Source organism: Acipenser ruthenus, chromosome 1, assembly GCF_902713425.1.
Source record: "Acipenser ruthenus chromosome 1, fAciRut3.2 maternal haplotype, whole genome shotgun sequence".
Taxonomy (NCBI): domain Eukaryota; kingdom Metazoa; phylum Chordata; class Actinopteri; order Acipenseriformes; family Acipenseridae; genus Acipenser; species Acipenser ruthenus.
The window spans coordinates 12,877,018-12,895,698 of NC_081189.1; the positions used below are offsets into that span (position 1 = coordinate 12,877,018).

The 18,681-nt window shown below is 38.1% G+C and overlaps 1 protein-coding gene across 2 annotated transcripts in view; it reads left to right on the plus strand.

Annotated features, from left to right (window-relative positions):
• LOC131702000 (anthrax toxin receptor 2-like) overlaps positions 1-18,681 on the plus strand; it is an 82,050-nt gene that overhangs the window by 24,633 nt on the left and 38,736 nt on the right. For both annotated transcript variants that reach the window (XM_059003337.1, XM_059003290.1), the window contains exons 11-16: positions 5,678-5,756; positions 6,355-6,450; positions 11,136-11,180; positions 13,014-13,109; positions 16,291-16,458; positions 18,003-18,083. In XM_059003337.1, the coding sequence (XP_058859320.1) occupies positions 5,678-5,756; positions 6,355-6,450; positions 11,136-11,180; positions 13,014-13,109; positions 16,291-16,458; positions 18,003-18,083 (565 nt within the window). The remainder of the gene's footprint in view (positions 1-5,677; positions 5,757-6,354; positions 6,451-11,135; positions 11,181-13,013; positions 13,110-16,290; positions 16,459-18,002; positions 18,084-18,681) is intronic.

The following is an 18,681-nucleotide window of genomic DNA, read 5'->3' on the forward strand; positions in this document are numbered from 1 at the left end:
ATTTGCCATGGCTCTTACAGTTATATAGTCAATGGCCTTGGTAGGTTTGTAGTAACTTTATACTGCAGCATTTTGTTCAACTTGCATTCAAAAAATGCATAGAGGACAGCAGCTTGACACCAAAAATCTATACTATAGCGCCGTCTTTGGAAGAATGTTTGTTTCCACAGAAGCTCAGTCCTCTTGCCACGGTGTGAAACCTGTGATTTTTAAGGTATTGACAATGTCGACCCAGGAGACTTTTTCGACCTGAAAAAAGTAACAAGGACCTGGGGTCACAAATGGAGATTAGATAAAGGGGCATTCAGAACAGAACATAGGAGGCACTTTTTTTACACAGAGAATTGTGAGGGTCTGGAACCAACTACCCAGTAATGTTGTTGAAGCTGACACCCTGGGATCCTTCAAGAAGCTGCTTGATGAGATTCTGGGATCAATAAACTACTAACAACCAAACGAGCAAGATGGGCCGAATGGCCTCCTCTCGTTTGTAAACTTTCTTATGTTCTTATGTTCTTTAGTCTGTCTACCACAGCACCATTAGCTGAAGATGTCAAAGTGCCCTACCCTCTTATCCATTCAAGAGGATCACTTACTTAGATAGCAGCGATTCTGTTTTAGTTTCATGCTGCTATGTAATACACTATGAAATGGTTGGCTTATGTGTTCAGTAGGGGAGGTTACAATATTTATATATACACACATATACTGCATTTGAGTCCTGGAGCTGCACTGTACCATAGGCATGTAATAGCCTTTCATGTGTTTTTTTTGTTTTTTTTTATTCTAAAGGTTTAGGTCAAAGTTATAAATTATTTGATTTATAAGCCAGGAATTATAACCTAAAAATTGTGTAGGGATATATTTTAAACCCTGTGATGAGGGAATGAATTACATGGTTGACGTTTATGAGGGTGTGCTGGGAGCCATGCCGAACACCATGCAACCACAGTTTATTAAAAACAGCAAACCCATCGTGTGGGTAATTTATAGTTATAGTTATTTGAGCACTATATTTATAGATATCAAAGCTGCATTAGGGGCAGTTCCATAGTGGAGGATCCTAAAATTACATAAAAAAATGAGTAAATTAACATCAGCTTGTGATTTCCGATTGACGTAGCGTTATACCACACAGTGTCTTTAGGGTCATTGCCATACGCTGTGTGAACAATACAGTGTGTGTATATATAAAAATATACTGCAGCAGAACATGGGTTCAAGGATACATGTTAATAATGTAGTGTCTGAATGAGGTAAAATTGGCAAAAATAAAGAGGAAGCAGTAATGAGCTGTTAGTAAGACAGGCCGAGTGAGTGATGCTTGGCCAAGGATAGAGGCTCAATTCCGTAGCTCGGCTTAGGTGGGTTTAGAGAAGGCCCCGTTTAAATTAGGATAGAGAGAGATCCTGACCGATGAGCTGTCATTTTTTCGAGGATGGAGCTTGGTCGAAGGTAGTGTTCCTGAGGATCTGAAAACATAAAATTTGCTCTGCTCGGCAGAGGGGCCTCTCGGGACGATAGGAATAGCCCGATCGTAGGGCTGACAGAAGAATATTAAAGGATTCCTTGCGTGGTCTGGTGCTGCCCTCGCAAGAGGCTCGGCTCGGCCTCCGAAGCCGGGACAAGGCTCCCGCAGGGAATCTGCAACTGAAATGGGTTAGTCTGGGACTGGGCACTAAGAGTGTAAAGCGGGCCATGTCCCGAGCGAAGGAAGGACAGTGCCTCACATGGTGAGGTAGAAAAGTGCATGAGCTGTGAAAGGATAGTGTGGCCAGGGGTCCCTCTGACTCACTCGGTGAGAACCCCCCTAGAGCCAGGACAAGGTATCATGGCGACCTGAGGTCGGGGGAGTGAATCCGCACTTACCCCCACAAAGGATGGACCCCTGGCTCCCCGCAGAGACCCTCACTGTGAGAATCGCGCCAGTGCATAACATAAAGGAAACAGCTGGAAAAGATGGGACAGGAAGGGACATACGAGACAAACTGGAGAGATTAAAATAATGTTAGTGTGGTATGGTTATGTGATTAACTGCCGCTCAGTGGAGAGGAAAAAAAAACCTTCCTAGAAGGGAAAAACCTCTGGTGGCCCCGGCGGTCAGTTAGCCCCCACTCTGGGCATGCTAGCTAGTCTTTGATATCTATTGCTATGTCAGTAGGGGATGAACGGATGTATGAATCGACTGCTGCAGAGGACCAGCGCCCCATGCTCCTTGACCGGACGGAGATCGATATTGGCTCTGGCTGCGGAAGTAGCTGCTCGATCCGAAATGATTGGGGAGAAAGCTGGTTCTGGGGGCGAGAGTGGTGAGACCATCCTATGTGTTAGTTGATACAGGATTGATCAACGGTTTGCTACCATCATGTCTGCTTGAAATGGAAAAGGTGAACTCACATTCAGAGATGTGGGTTTTATAACTACAGTCATTCTCCTAATGGTGGAACTCCTTAGCTCATAATCCAGACAGATTTCCAGTCTCATACCACATCTCTCACCATGTATTAATGTTTGTAGTATTTGAAAGGATGAGCGGACATACGATTAGATTGATGAAGAAGTCAAGCGGAAATGGCTGCCACGATCTGAGTATTGGAGGCAAGCTGGAGCGTTGGAAGGTCTGGAGGAGGACAGTTGTAGATTTAAGCGATAAACTAAACTAAAGCAACTTTTGCATGCTGCAACAGTGAGCAGATCTGAAGAGGGAGCCGAGATCTGCTGTAGTGAGGAGCGATTAAGAGTAGAGGACAGGATCTGCTGAGCAGTGCAGAGCTCTGAGGAAGTAAACGATGGAGTGCTGTCAGTAGCGTGCTGTGGCCCAGCTGTAGAAAGCAGAGATCTGCTGAAGCAGTTATCTGTACTAGTGAATGGTGGACTGCCATCGGTAGTGTGCTGTAGAGCACAGAGATCTGCTGAGATATTGGTCTTTGAGATATTGGTCTTTGAGTGTTAAGGCGGTTTAGATGGAGCCAAAGATGGGGCTGGCTTTGGGCAGAGATGAAGAATGCAAAGATCTGAGGCTGCTGTGAAACCTATTGATTTGATCAGGAGCAGTCTATGAGTGTATTGTCCATTGCAGGGTAGGAGGGCACCATTACTGAAACGTTGATAATAGTAGGACATGGTTTTCGTATCCAACATGTGTCTCACGTCGAATGAAATATTAACTTCTGAAGTAAAACTGATCCTGATTTGAAAATACATGACTTTCGCAGTGAAAGAGGACCCCCTAAAATGTATAGAACTTGTGGTCTTATACTGCCATCTAGAGGTTATGATTAGAATAAAACTGTTGACTTTAGAAAGTGATGCAGGGTAGAATATTTGATTATTGTGATTAATAGCCCTCGTGATTGGAATGTTTATCTTAAATGCTCTGCTGCTGTATCATGATTGTATTTTCACAGAGGGAGGTAGAATGGGCTGTGAATGTGCAGAGTCTGCAGGCGTTGACTCGCGAACCGCTGAAAATGTGGTTAAAGACGACTGAATCAGGGGAAGACTGATCAACAAAATGTGCTGCTGAGATGGTGGCGGCTTTAGCTGAGAATGTTTGATTCAGTGTGAAACGGACTGGTGGGATAGACAGCAAGATAGGGGAAAAACTTGCAATAAAACAATAGTGATACTAGAACCCACTAATGTATGATTTAATTGTACCTAGAGCCAAATGGAGAGAGTCTCTTGTGTGTGCGATGAAAGCAAGGATCCAGTTGTGATTGAATGGGTAGGAAGAATCCAGTTTTGAGCACAGAAGACTGATAGCAGTTACAGCTTGTGGATGGAACGCCTGCAATGGGACTGTAGCTGATGCTGCGATGAGAATGCGGAATCTGGAGATTCATAAAACCAGAGAATCCTAGAAATGAGGTGTCTGTGAAAAGGGACGAGTCATAGCGGGCTAAGTTGTAGTCTTCATTGAATAGTGAAAGCCCGTTCCAGTTTTGAATTAATAATACACGCATTTTGATGTCCTTCCTGGATTGCGCAGATATGCTTTTCTGAGCTTTCTGGCTTGATGCTGTAGAAAGGAGCGAGGAGACATGAAATTAAGATTCTATCCTGGGAGATGATGCGAATTGCATAATTGAAATGGCCCAGTAAAGATAGCAGGTCCCGTTTTTTTTTTTTTTATTTTTTATAGAAATTACCATCCGAGGTGGCCGAGTGTAAGTTATTGCGAATGTGCGAGGATACATTATGAAAATATCTTTAGTTCAGTAGCAGTGAAATTGGAAGTGTACAGGATGGAAAAGTCCAGTACAAATAGCAGTGTGAAGCCTGTTTCCAAAATTAAACTTGACAAAAACAACAACTCAGCCATTTCTTTTAGTACTTGCAAGCAGTCTTAAATTAGAACTGTACTTGAAAGTATTCTCTTTCAGAAAAACAAAAGAGCTGGAAAATAGCTTTGAGAATCTAGCCCTTAATGTTGCAAAAGTATCAAAAGTAGAAGCCATATGTGGTCGCTGGACTTGATTTCTAACTACAGGCACATGCTTTGGACCATTGAGGGAGCTGATGCCAGGTTGTAAGTGGGAACGTCATCTGTGGGGACCGGAAGTGCTGAACCGAGATGGCGACCATGACTGAGTGGCGAATACTGGGCTTGAAATAATAGAGATTGCTGCAACGTTAGAAGTGATCTGTTTGTCCATATCATTGAACCGTGTATGAATTGAAGCAATTGAGATGGCGAAGGGGTGAATGAGGGACTTCATGTCTTCGAAAATGTTGTTTATGAAGCTGAAGGGTGGGATGTGTTTCGACTGCGTCTCTTGATTGCTGTGCTGGGAGGAGACGAGTGACCATGACTGGAGAGGAGGGTGGTGTTGCCGCCTGTCCTGAAGCTCTGGGCAAGCTAGTTTGTGGAAGTGCGCTTGAGAAGCTGGCCACATGGTGTAGCAGATATAAAAGGTACAATAAATACTGAACAACGCTATACTATCGCTTCCAGCCAGGATGTTGATATTGTTGTCGTGCAGGGTTTTTAAAAGTTAGGCGAGTGGCAAATCCTTATAAAATAGCTGCTCCGAAGGCTGAGCCTGCTGGCGGGGGTGTTTTGATCTCCGTAATGCCAGAGCAGCAGGTCTGGTTGCTGGGAGAAGTCTGCATTAGAAGTACACGGTACTGACTTTCCATCGGAGAAATGAATTGTTGAGGAGAATCCAGCAGGGAGGTTTCCTGATCTGAATGTTGGTTCATGCTGAAAAATAAATTTTGCGCAGATAACAGGTCGCAGCATATGCAAGAAAGCGAGGAGTGTGAGATTGGGGTTTAAATAGGAGGTTAATGATGATAGACGTTAATTAATTAAGTTGCCCATCTACCACCCCCCGAATTTCATCCTAAGGCTAACATTTAATTGAACAGCTTAAATAACAACATGTATTGATCTATAGCCAATCATGGTAAATAAAATCAATATTAATGTATGTAGCTTAGGGAGCTGGCCTTTGTGAGTGGGTTATTCAGACTAAGGAGTTTGCAAGTTTCTAAAAGGTTATTTAAAAAAGTGTTGGTCTATATTGAAGTAGGAGACTTCACTGCCCTAGAAATTCATTATTCTACAGAACAGGAAACAAATATTCCTTTTTTAGATATGAAATCAGCACTGTGGTGTGTTAGCAGGTGCAATTTCAATAATTACTGTGTTATTCCTTTGTTTTTTTCCCAGGACGATCGATGTGCTGGTTAGTTTAAACGATGGGCAGTCCTTCATATCCAGTGCTGTTACAGTCACTGCCTCTTCTTGTGTAAGTGTGACAAATAATTCATAATAAATTATTATTATTATTATTATTATTATTATTATTATTATTATTATTATTATTATTATTATTATTATTATTATTATTATCATCATGATTTGTGTTGTATTATTGTAATTATATTTTATTCTATTGTTGTTTAGGCCTAGTGTAAACGTTGTGCATGGATGTCAAATTTTCAGGCACGACTTCATGCTGGTTGCCAAGAGCAATTTGTTTTTTGTTTATCACTTTGAAGGGAAAAAGAACTGATCTCACAACACAAATAACCACTTTCTGTTAAATCTGCCAGAAGTTTGTGTTTAAAATCAGTCATGTTATGCTGTTTTGGGCACACATTACCGAAGTGCAAACCAGATTTATCATTGTAGATTTTTTTTTTCTGATTGTAAGTAGAGTATATTGGAACCCCATAACATGTAGATGAACATCCATACCTGTAATAGCTACATTATAGTTAAACTGGTAGCATTAAAAGAGGAATAGCAGCTTATGCATTGGAATTTATAGGAAGTTGTGGCCATTACCAAATGAAAATGCTTCCTGTTTTAACAAAGTCTTTTTTTATGTTGTTTTGTTTTAGTCTGATGGTACAGCTGTCGCCATTGTCTTTCTGGTGTTGTTCATCTTGCTTGCACTTGCACTAATGTGGTGGTTTTGGCCCTTGTGCTGTAAATTGGTAAGTGAAAAAGTAATACAATTTAAATAATTTAACTCATGACTAAACTTTCTAGAACATAAGAAAGTTTACAAACTTTATAGAACATAAGAACATAAGAAAGTTTACAAATGGCCATTAGCCAATGCAATTGACTCAGTATAACAGTACATTTATTCAGCCTTTTTATACACATATATTATTTCATATTTAATAATCCCAATAACCCAGTAACACACCCAACTAGGGCCCGGACCAAATCAAAACTTTGACAACCCGCTAATCGCACTTAACAAAACTGTATTTAATAGCGTTTTCTTTTTATGAGTAGAAGAAATAAGATACTTACAAAAAAAAAGAAAACGCTATTAAATACAGTTTTGTTGAGTGCGATTAACAGGGTTGTCAAAGTTTTGATTTGGTCCCAGCCCTAGGTGTGGTTGTACAAAGTTAACTCATTTCTCATGTGTTAGACAGTTTAGGTGAGGCTGTAAGACTAAAATAAGGTGCTTGCTTGATCTAGTTGGGTCAATCTAATGTAAGTAATCTTAGCTAAATAAATTCATGCTTAAAATGGAGATGCTACTGGTTACAATAATGCAAGATCTGAGGGTGTTATTGCTGTCGTGTACAGAAATAAGATGTATATCTTTTTAAAATGACTTCCGGATGAGTTCAGTGAATGTAAATTGTTAGATGTGCAGTACCAGCTTCCCTTGGTGACAGGGTGGGAGGAAGTATTGTAGGCTGAGCTATACTTTGTGGTTTGCATTCTTCAGCTGCAAGATAAATATAAAAATCAGAGATCACTTAGAGGTCGTTTTAGTCCAAGTAATATAAACAGAAAATTAGAAAAGGATAGGTTTTCACTCCTATTCATTTGTGGGTGTGAACTTACTAGGTCTAAGCTAGTCTGAATTTGTGCCATAGAATTGTACCAGCTAGTTGTTTACATACAGGAGATTTTGCCTCTCAACTGGGCTGTTCTTGGTTAAAGTTGTATTAGTCACTACATTTCTAGACACAAATAGAAAGCTACATCAAGTTTACTTTGGTCGTACAAAAAATAACTATTCCCAACCTGCAGCTGTAACTGCTGTCAGGAACTGCAGGCAAACTGAAAAGTAAAGCAGGGTTCTGATGAAGTAAAATGCACAGGCTTGTGGAAGCATATAGTAAGCAGACATTTTAGTACACAATTCAGCTTGCTCGAGTGTCATATTTGGTGAAGTCATGGCTGTAGAAGTCGTGGCTGTCCAAAAGTAGTTACTCAACAGTAGTGCTTATTGTTTTCAAAATATCACATTTGGAGAAGGGGATAACACAGAACGTGGTCATTAATGTGTATTTTTTCAGGTTTGTTCTATTGCACAAGACCTTGGAATAGTGTGTTATCTAATTTGTCAATAAAGCCAAGCTATTTCACATGAATTCAACAACCGGAACATGTAATTATGGAAAACAGAGCACATTTTGTACCACAGCTTGAGTAAGTAAAGTTACTGAATTGCGACATCAATCGAGAAGCTTCAGCATGTGTTCAACGTGCTATGTTGTGCTGATAGTTTGCTAACGACTCAGATGACAGTGGGGGGGGGGGATTCCATTCAATCAATATCGCACATGTCCTTTTTAAGTATTCCTTCATCTTGAATCCATGTGGCTGCTCTGTTGACAGTTCTTACATGCATCTCTGCGTATCACAACACATGGCTATGTCCCGTTGGCAGCAGTCATAGCGTTGACAAATCTTTATGTCAGGAATGTTCATGTTCCTTCCATAGGAAAGTATGTGAAGACACCACCAAACGTACCCCAGTGCCATGGGACTGGATCAAAGTGCATACGTTACATAATGTCCTATTGTTGAAATACAAGGCCATCACGTGTCTCTTTCAAACCAGCATAATAAGAAGCTGTGTCTTTTAAAGAGAGAATAAACATGTTTGGAAAGGTTTCCATGGTGTTCAACTAGAACACCATCGCTACATACAAAGGCAGTGTTTCTACAGTGGCTGGACTGCAAAGCCACTCTATTTTTTTTGGAAGGTTTTAAATAAAGTCAATGAGTTCATTGTAAACTATTTAAGCCCCCTGACAAATTTAATGAAGAAAAGGCATTCTGCATCCCAGCTGTCAAAATGTAGAAATATGTTGAACTGCATTCAGTATCAATTCAGTAGTTTTTAGATCTTTATTTCAAAAGTATTTAAATAACCATTGGCAATGGCCGTTTTTAAAGAAATAAAGCACACCACCTAATAAGGTTAAAATACTTGGTTTTGCTTAACTGCCCATCTAACGGTGATACATTTGTCTGAATTGTATCAAACTTTTGAAGCAAATTAGTAACTATCCATGTAGATTATACATAGATTATACATACACACATAAAAAAGTTATTTGCATTTAATTGTATATGGAATGTGAGCACTAGCAGCAGTTAACAGCTTGTTTTGTCTGTCTCTTTGGACTGTTAAGCCCAGACCACTTATTAATGGCAGGTTACAAGTTTCTTGAGGATTACTTTACCATGCTATGCCATGACTGCACTGTACTGACAATTCATCTTTCTTTTATGTATTTTTTTATCAACATATTCAAATTATAATAATTAGTTGCTGTACTAAAGAGATACCAATTATAATCTGTATTTGTATTTTTGTGTTTGTTTTTACACCTGCTTTCTATACTTCTTTATTGCTGTTTCTGATTATGTCATTATTAACCAGTGCTGCTAACTGATGTCTCTTCAATCACAGGGACTGCTTCTGAAGAGACTTATAAAAAGGAATTTGTAAAGTGAGGTGGTTCTAGAATTGGCCACTTGGGGTGTGCAACTGTAACTTCTGCCCCATTGGCACAATGGCACCTGTGAGCAAGTAACTGGAAAATTAGTTTCAGAGGGGACAGAATTAACAGCTGCACACCCTTATTGGGCAATTTTCAAACCATGTATTTGGGTAATTAAAAATAGATTATTGAAATGAACAAGCTGGTTCTAGAGGACATGAACAGATGTTGGTCACCATGGCCTGTCCGTTTCATCATATTGCTTTAAGCTGATATTACATGACATTCAAACTGTAAAGATAACATATGTAGAAGAATACACAACTAACTGGGAGACGATTTACTGCTTTGTAACAGATATTTTATAATACAATACGGTTTGGTTTTCCACTTAACTGTGCATTCCAGACTTGATTACTTCCAATGCTGAATGGCGGATCACAGTAATCACTTGGTAAACATGTATTACATTTGTTTTAACACAAGGAAGTTCGTCAAGCACAAACAATTCTTAAAAAACCCTCTTCAAAATTGTTCAATTTTCACACAAAGTTACTTGACGTAGGGACTATTGAGAACAGAAGATTTAGTAAACATCATTTTGAATCATAGGGATATAGCAGGACTATAAATACAGAAAAAAGTACTTAACGATGAGTGCTGATTTTAGAACCTTTTGTTTTTTTCTGTACCAATTTTATTCCAGGTATTTTTTGAAGTAGAACAATGTCCACTTGTGGCCACAAAATTAAATTCATCCTTTGGTCTTATTAAAAACCTGTGCTATAAATATACAGCAGGATGTAAGCAACCATTCACTCTCATTTGGCTATACCATGGTTCCATGTAACATAGGACCTTCAAAAGAAGGAATAGATTTAAGGATCGCATGGGACAATTACAAAGGAGCAATATAAGAATATGGGCTTTTGCCATTTAAATTGGTTGTTTCTCTGCTCTTTAAACAAGGCTCAGGCTCATGTCAGGTGGTTAAGTCTGTTAAAAATTGAAAAACGCAACATACTTATACAGCTTTTCGAGAGTCTGTTTTCACATCTGTCCGGCAGGTACTTTAGAGATCAAGCAGAAAACATTTGGCTAATGCTTTTTTTTCATGTCCAGAAAACATGGTAATCCCCTTCTTATCTGGCTTAATAAAAAGGTAATCCTTTACCATAAAGTATGTTAATGATTACACTCAGAAGAGACACACAATTATTATTGGACTTGCTGATAAACATTGACTAAGTTAGAAAGTAATAACCTTGAATCAGTTGTTTGCTGTGACTGAAATGGCCGGTGTTATCTCCATTAAAGTATGCAGTACAGTATGAGTTGCAAAAGCTTAGACATTCAACATCAAGTCCAATAAAGCAAGTAACTGGAGTGATAGGGCTGGAATGGGAAGAGTGAAGCAATGTTATTGGTGGTACAGGCCCTTGTGGAGTTCTCTGCTTACCCAGAGCTATTTCATACTTGGCAGTAGGAGGTGTACACTTTCTAAGCTCGGCACCGAGGGTCAGGCACTTGTCTGTGAAACCAGGGCACAAGGAAAGCCCCATGCCGTCTTTCTACATCTGATTTAAACTAATTAACTCCTTTATGATTGGAGAGGACTGGAAATCACTGAACCTCATCCAGTTAATTAGGAGATAAATGAGCAGGAGCACTTCCCCCAAAGAGTGGCTGTCAACAAGTTCAGTTTTATGTTGCACTTTGGCCTTGGTGTTAATTTTCATAAGGCCTTGTTAATCAATCAACAAGGGATTGCAAACGCCAGTTGTCAATTTGTGAACTAGCACTGCTAAGACCAATAAGGGGGACACAGAATACAACACCTAGTACTGGGTTACGCACATTTGTTACATGTCATCACTGTCACTGATTTTACTTTTATTTTTCTTTTGTTTTAGGTTATTAAAGACCCTCCACGACCACCACCCCCAGCTCCAAAACCTGTAAGTGGACTCCCAGTCCTGCTAAAAGTTAACCCTGCGGCTACAGCGGTTACAGACACTACAGCTTTTCAGTACATGCTTTCATTTGGATCCAGATGTTCAGATTGTGTTCTTTTATGTTGAGAATCTTTTCATCATTTTTTTCCATAACGTATTTATAATGTACTTATTTTCTAATAGGTTGAACAAAACAGCTATTCATCTGCCTTTCAGTATTGATATTGTTTGAGAAAAGTCAAAGATCAAACTGCTTTCTATGACGGCGTTTATATGGACAAGTCATGACAGTTTTCCTCACGATGTTTTTAGCCACAGTAATTTTCAGGAAATGCGTTGCTATGGTGTTCTGATTTAGGAAAAAAAGTCGGCCGTACCAGTGCAGATTACTCAATTCATAGTCATTTAGGGCAGGGGATATTTAAATGTCTGCCTAGTAATTAGGAAAAGAACGACTCTGAATATCATGAGGAGAGCTTCAGCCATGAATTTTTAAAACAATTAACAAGAGAAAAGAATTAACTTGTTGTCTCGCACATTCCGAATTATCACATATTACTTGTTTGTGTCTCGTTACCTTTCCAGCACACACACGCACACTCACATAAAAGTATATTAAATAAAACTTCTACTAAGTACAAATTTTACAACTTAAAAAATAGATATGCGTAACATCTAAAAGTTTTATTTAATTAAAGTAGTAAATGTAGTATAAATGTATGTGGAAAATGTGGGAACACAGGGGGTGTTAGTATGGCTTTGCTGAGGAATAACGTGAGATTCCGCCAGTTAAACAGGATCTTGACTGCTGAAATCTCGTGAGCCACAAGCACGATTCCTGCTCCGGTTTACATGGGTTTTTACAGCTGTTTTTATTGTGAGAAAGTGATTGACCCTGCCCTTAAAGTCGCGCTGACCAAAGGACGTTCTTTTGCTGTTTCACAATGTATTCGTGTGACAATGTCACACAGTCATGACTGTAGAGTCGATTTTCAAGTGCATGTAAACCAAGCCTGTGTCTTGAGAGGATATATTTTATTGACTTTTTTTGGATATGGATCACAATTTTGACTGTGAAATATGCAGCCCTATAAACCGTTTTTGTAGAATGCTTTTTTATACTCTTTCCTTGGATCTGTTCTAGTCGTGTTAAAGAAGCCAACAGTTTTGTGAATGTCAAACTTTCTTTTTAAATATAAAGTGAAGAGTAAATATCAAGAGTATATCATGGATCAAGTGATCAAAGTAACTGCCAGCTAAATGTGGCTCAGGAAATGTGATGTGAAGCTCAGGATATTACAGAATGTTTTTAGCCACAATTACAGTGTAGACTGCATCCAAAGTAACTTGGCTTGAGTCACTACTTTGATAACATGAAGACATTAATAAAGACTTTTTTGTCAAATATTTTACAAAATCTAGTTTTGGTTAATCTATAGGTGACTCTATAGCTGTACAGATCCATCTAGTATCTTTAGGTTTTAGAATCAGTAGAATACGTTGCAGTTGTATGTTAAGTTTGTAAAATGGGTTACTATATGTATCCATAGTACCCGTAGTATGAAAAATACTACCGTAATATTTTAAATATAACATGTTCCTTTTATGTGTTCTGCACAAAATATTTAGGTTGTGCATTATATAACAAATGCGTAGTATACTCGAGTAATGGTATGCTATATATGATACTAGTTTATTTCTTAATTTTTTTACATGTTAGCATATTAGAGGAGCATGATACATACATGATTCAACCCAAGGCAGCCCAGCCATTCATGTTATACACAGGGGGCATTATATTCTAAAGATTGCTGTATTTCTGTTAATATCTTTCAGAAACCAGAAGAGGACCCACTGCCAAACAAGAAATGGCCAACTGTAGATGCCTCTTACTATGGAGGTAGAGGTGCTGGCGGGATAAAACGCATGGAGGTATTGATCCTTATGTTTGCATTTAACATGTTTTGTGTTACGCTTTAGCTGGTAATCCTAGTAATATAAGCAACTTTATATTTTCAGTGTTTAGGAACTCTGGGATAATATAACAATACCCTTAACATTGACCTTAGATGGTGGTAATATTGTGGTCATTTGTCTTTTTAGGTGGATGATTATTATTATTATTATTATTTATTTCTTAGCAGACGCCCTTATCCAGGGCGACTTAGAATTGTTACAAGACATCATATTAATTTTACATACAATTACCCATTTATACGGTTGGGTTTTTACTAGAGCAATCTAGGTAAAGTACCTTGCTCAAGGGTACAGCAGCAGTGTCCCCCACCTTGGATTGAACCCACGACCCTCCGGTCAAGAGTCCAGAGTCCTAACCACTACTCCACACTGCTGCCCTGATGATAAATGGCTTTGAGGCTTTGAGATATTGTTTTTTTATACTTGGTACACAACTGTACAGCTATGGCCAAAGGTTGTGCATCACCCTATAGAATTAACAAATTTTGCTTCATAAAGTCGAACGAAACCTGCTGAACAATGTTCCGTTAACATATTGCATTACAACTGCTTTGTAGTTTTCCATATACATAATGAAATCTAATATGAAATACTGTAGTACTATTATGGCTTCCGGTAGATATCATTTTGTAGTTTCTTTGATTACATATACTTTTTTTTTTAATGACGTCTCAGTTCTAAAATTTTAGGTGATGGAAATCTTTTGTCCAGAGCTGTATGATATGAGTCTCTCGATCAAGTTTGATGATGGATGCAACAGCTGCTGTTGTCACACTGTCAAAGCCTTACATCTGAGTCCATTTGAGACAGTGATGTCATACTTGCAGGGTCATATAAACACACATATGTTTGCAGAAAAGCACTAAAGATTTCTTTTTAAAATTTATTTTATAACCATAGTACACACATTTGTATTACCTCACTGGGGTATGTAGATCCTCTCCAGTTTAGATCAATTGAATAGACCCAGTTGCCTTCACATTTGGTACACAGCAGTACTATATCATTCATTCAGTCAAAACCATTCAGTTAGAGATGCCATTCCCCCTTACAGTATCTTCCCAACATTATGTTTGTATTTTTCACTCAAAGAAAACACAAACATTTCTAGTAGCATGAATGGGTACATCAAGGAGTGTACAATTGCAGTAACATGTTCAGGAGTCTGTAGTGTGTCATTCCAGTGTGAAACTAACCTTGCCAGTCTTTTGGTTTGAACAGGATGTGATACATTACACATGGACAAAGTTATCTGTATTGTTACCATAACAATTTTGCTGGCAAATCTGATATATTAATTCATGACATTTCTAAAATAGCAGAAATCCACTGTATGAACTGCATTTGTTAGTCTAGATAGATAGAAGATAATGCTGTTGCATATGGTAAACAAACCAAAGCATATTAACTGTCTATACAATATAGGTTATGTTGAAAATAAAGATATACTGCTATTTTATTCAGTTAAATGTATTGGGGTGGTTTAATCTGGAGCTATGTCCTTGCTTGAGATGCAATCTGTCAATCAGGTCTCAATTTCTATTGATGTAAATGCAAATGTAATGCATATTAAGGCACATGCAAATTAAGACACGAGAGGACGCATCTAAGACACCTATGTATTTATTTACTGTAAAATTAGACCAGTGTAGACCAGGGACACAAGTGTGGATCTAGCAGTCCAGCCCAAACTATGACCTTGTTCCAACCAGGTCCTTAATAATACATTCAACATCTTTATTCAATTATTATGATTGTAATAAGGCTATGGACTGTTTAATTCAATAACTGAAGCAAAGTCCTAGACTGGGATGGATTGAAAGAGCCACAAATGAGTAACACTGGTATAACCAATGTTTTAAAGACGGATGATAAAACACTCCTTGGACATTTTCTAAACAGATGGTATTAGCCCAGTTTGTGCAATCCAGAAAACCCTGCTGTTTATTTTCTGGTACTTACACTTTAAAGTTTCAGAGCTGCCTCTGTGGTAATTTAAGATGAATGGGATGGGATGATGTCATGGTTGGAGCCATAAAAGAGTTTCAGTGTCCCGGCAAAGCTCTGCTGGGTAAAGTGACACTGTTTTGAGCGGAGCTTTGATAACTGTGACATGACAGGCAGAGCTATCTTGTCTTCAGTGGAGTCTGAATGATTTAAATCACAATGCGTTTGAAAGATTGAGTGCTGCTGCCAGATTAATGAATTCATCTTAGAAGTCTGGTCATGTCACTCATTTGTCCAGACTCTAAAGAGAATCAAGTTTAAAGTGTGCTATGGTCTGTCTGTTTTTTGACTTGAAACCAGTGGCGTCGCTAGGATTTTGAGGCTAGGGGGGCTAATACCCCACAACATTCCCACGATCTTGGGAATGGAAAAGAGCTTAATTTTAAAGCTGCTATAGAGAGGCACTTTGCATTTGTCTTATTCTCCCAGACAGCGAAACACAAATGAAGAGTTTTTCCCTGAAGGTTGTGACACTTATACGTATATAATTGAAAGCCCCTGGCGAGATACAGCATATTAGAACACACCCAGACCCCTTTGCCGTCTGTGCCTGATCCAAAGATTCCTTACCTCCAACCTGATAATGCCTTTAATATCCCTATCTTTTCTATTTAGATAAATAAGGTGATACTCTCTCCAAGGGATCTCTTTTCCACAGAACTTTTTTTTCTTTCTGTATGTGCTTCCCTAAGCATTGTTTGTTGGAGTGGAGTGGAGTTAGTAAAGTAAAACTGAAATGATCATGACTGTATCCTGTACATATAGAATCAGTAAAGCTACTTCTTTAAGACAATGTAGAATAATTGAATAATGTATTATACATTTTAGTAAACGATAATGAGGTAAGAATGTTAGCAGACATATAACAAAGGATGAGAGCTGGTAATTAAACTTTTAATGTATGTTTTAAACAATGTCAGTCCCTGTAGCTTTCTTTCTTTTTCTGTATTTACCACTGAAATCCTAATCATCGAAGAAAAAAGTCATGTTTGCCTCTTCATAGAGTAGACTATTATGCATTAATTGAGAACGAATTCATGAATTCCTATTGAAGTGAAACAGAATTTATATAAAGTAAATATCTTTTAACTTACAGTCAATCCATTATTCTTTGGTATTAACGTTGCAGGTTCGCTGGGGAGAAAAAGGATCCACTGAAGAAGGTGCCAGATTAGAGAAAGCTAAAAATGCTATAGTGTGTGAGCCAGAGAACACTGAAGAGCCAATGCTAAGGAAGCCTGCCAGACCTCCCCCTATATCCCAAACCTCTGAATCAAAATGGTACACCCCGATCAAGGTGAGTGTCTGCTCATATGTTGAATTGCCACTTTTTAGTTTTAAGAAAATGGTATAATATTAGTATACATGTAACCTGTACAGAGATTTATTTAGTCCATTTTCATTTTCATTGGAAAGAGATAAAAGGTGGCTGAGTTTGGTGGCTTATTGTGATGTAAATTGACTTGCAATTGAATGGAATTCCCAGAGGTGCCTCAGGTAACGTCAACCATACTGATATTTGGAATACAGCATGGTACAAAAAACTAATGGTCCGGTCAATGTCATGAATTGGGTTTCTCTGTGACGCAATACAGGAGACGAGACATGCGCTCTGCTTGGTTTATTTCTAATTTAACCCTTTCAGGACCAAGCATTTTTCAGTGGGATGCGCCCCCAGGACCAGGTGTTTTTTGGCTGTAGTTGACTCTCCTCCTATAAAAATTCACAAAAAATCTATATTTTACAGAAGCATCTTGCAAATGTTGTCCATTTTACAAAACACTTTGGGGAACATTTTAAAGTACTTCAGAAACCATATACACGTTTCGCTTTTTTTTCAACACAATACTTCGTTTTTCGTTTTATATATATATTTTTTTAAGTTAATTAATTTTTATGATGTATTCTGCTTTGAGATACATGTATAAAAACGCGTTATTTTATGGCCCGAGGGACCTTACAATACTTCCTGAAAGTTTTGTTGACAAATATTGATGTTTGGGCAGATTACAAGACATTGTTTCGAGTGATTGTAATGACATAATACACGTTTATTCTCAGGGTCTTTATAAGCAATAATGGCACTACTCTCGATTTTATTTTCTCAAAATAAATATTTATAAATAAAATAATAGTTACTCATTTCATTATGATCAGTAATAAGGAAAAAAAAAAACCTACCTGATACATTTAGTTCAATTAAATAGTATATGCTTATATCCACTCGTTTCTTGATATTTATAAATGTTGTAAAAACATATATATTAAAACACATGAGACAGAATAAATGTTCTAATATAATAAATAAAATGCATCAGATTTACAATGTTTCCCCTTTTTTATTAGCTCTAAACAAGTTTCTGTGATGTTTTGTTTGTGCTGTTGTCTCTTCCTGGCTGCTGTAAACAGTCTTCGCCCGTTAGACACTAAATGCCCCTCTCAGTGACGTCACACGAAAAAAAAAAGAAAAAACTATCAGGAAGTGAACGTCAGTCCCTCCCCTAGCCATTGATATGTGTTTCAAGCCTGTACTGCAAAGTACGGTGGCCCTGTAAGTCATCAAAACAAAGTGCTTTTTTTTTATCGTGTTTACACAATCGCAGTCCTAGAAGCCCACTTCAGTATGATCGTGTTAACACAATCCCGGTGCTTAAAGGGTTAATGATGCATAATGCGATGAATATAATTCTTTCTTCAACTGTTTTAACCCATTTCAACTCATTGTTATCTTTATTTATATTGTTCACATAAGAAACAATCAATATATTTACGTTTGCAGGTTGTGGCTTAACTCATGCTTCATCTTGCTACCCTAACTAACTGCTGTTCCTCATCCTTCAGGGTCGTCTGGATGCTTTGTGGGCCTTGTTGCGGAGGCAGTATGACAGAGTTTCTTTAATGCGCCCACAGACGGGTGATCAGGTATGGTCCAAGTGAGGTTTGAGGCATAACACAAAACAAGAGCAGAGCAGAGTTAACAGCTAACCACACATTTATAAGAAAATGGATCTGCTATTACAAGGTTTCTGAGGTATCTTGAGGTTTTAAAACCATTTCCTGTGTTGCTTCTACTCTGCAGTTGCAAAGTGCAATGTAGGTCTCATATTAGAGCTATCCAAATAACAGGTACGTTAATAAAAAAAAAATAATAATAATAATGTTCTGTATGTTGTGGCACAAACTGGTGACGTGAAGGGGTCTTTATCATGTAAATGCAAAATAAAATGCGACAGGTGTAATCTTAATAACAAATTGTATTTATTTTGCTAAAGATTCTTTAATTTAAATGCGTTTCAAGATAATCAAGAGCTGTTCTTTATTGAATAGGGTAGTGAGCTTTTTTATTTTTTACATTGTTTACATACCCTTTATTGTTCATGCATTACAATGCCAATATTTTTACACTACACTTCAATATAATGTCTGTAGTTAGGGCTTGAAGTTTTCAAGTTTTATTTATGATCACATGACATCCCTTTAAACTTTGAGCAGATTCTGTTTCCTAATTAAACTCAGAAAA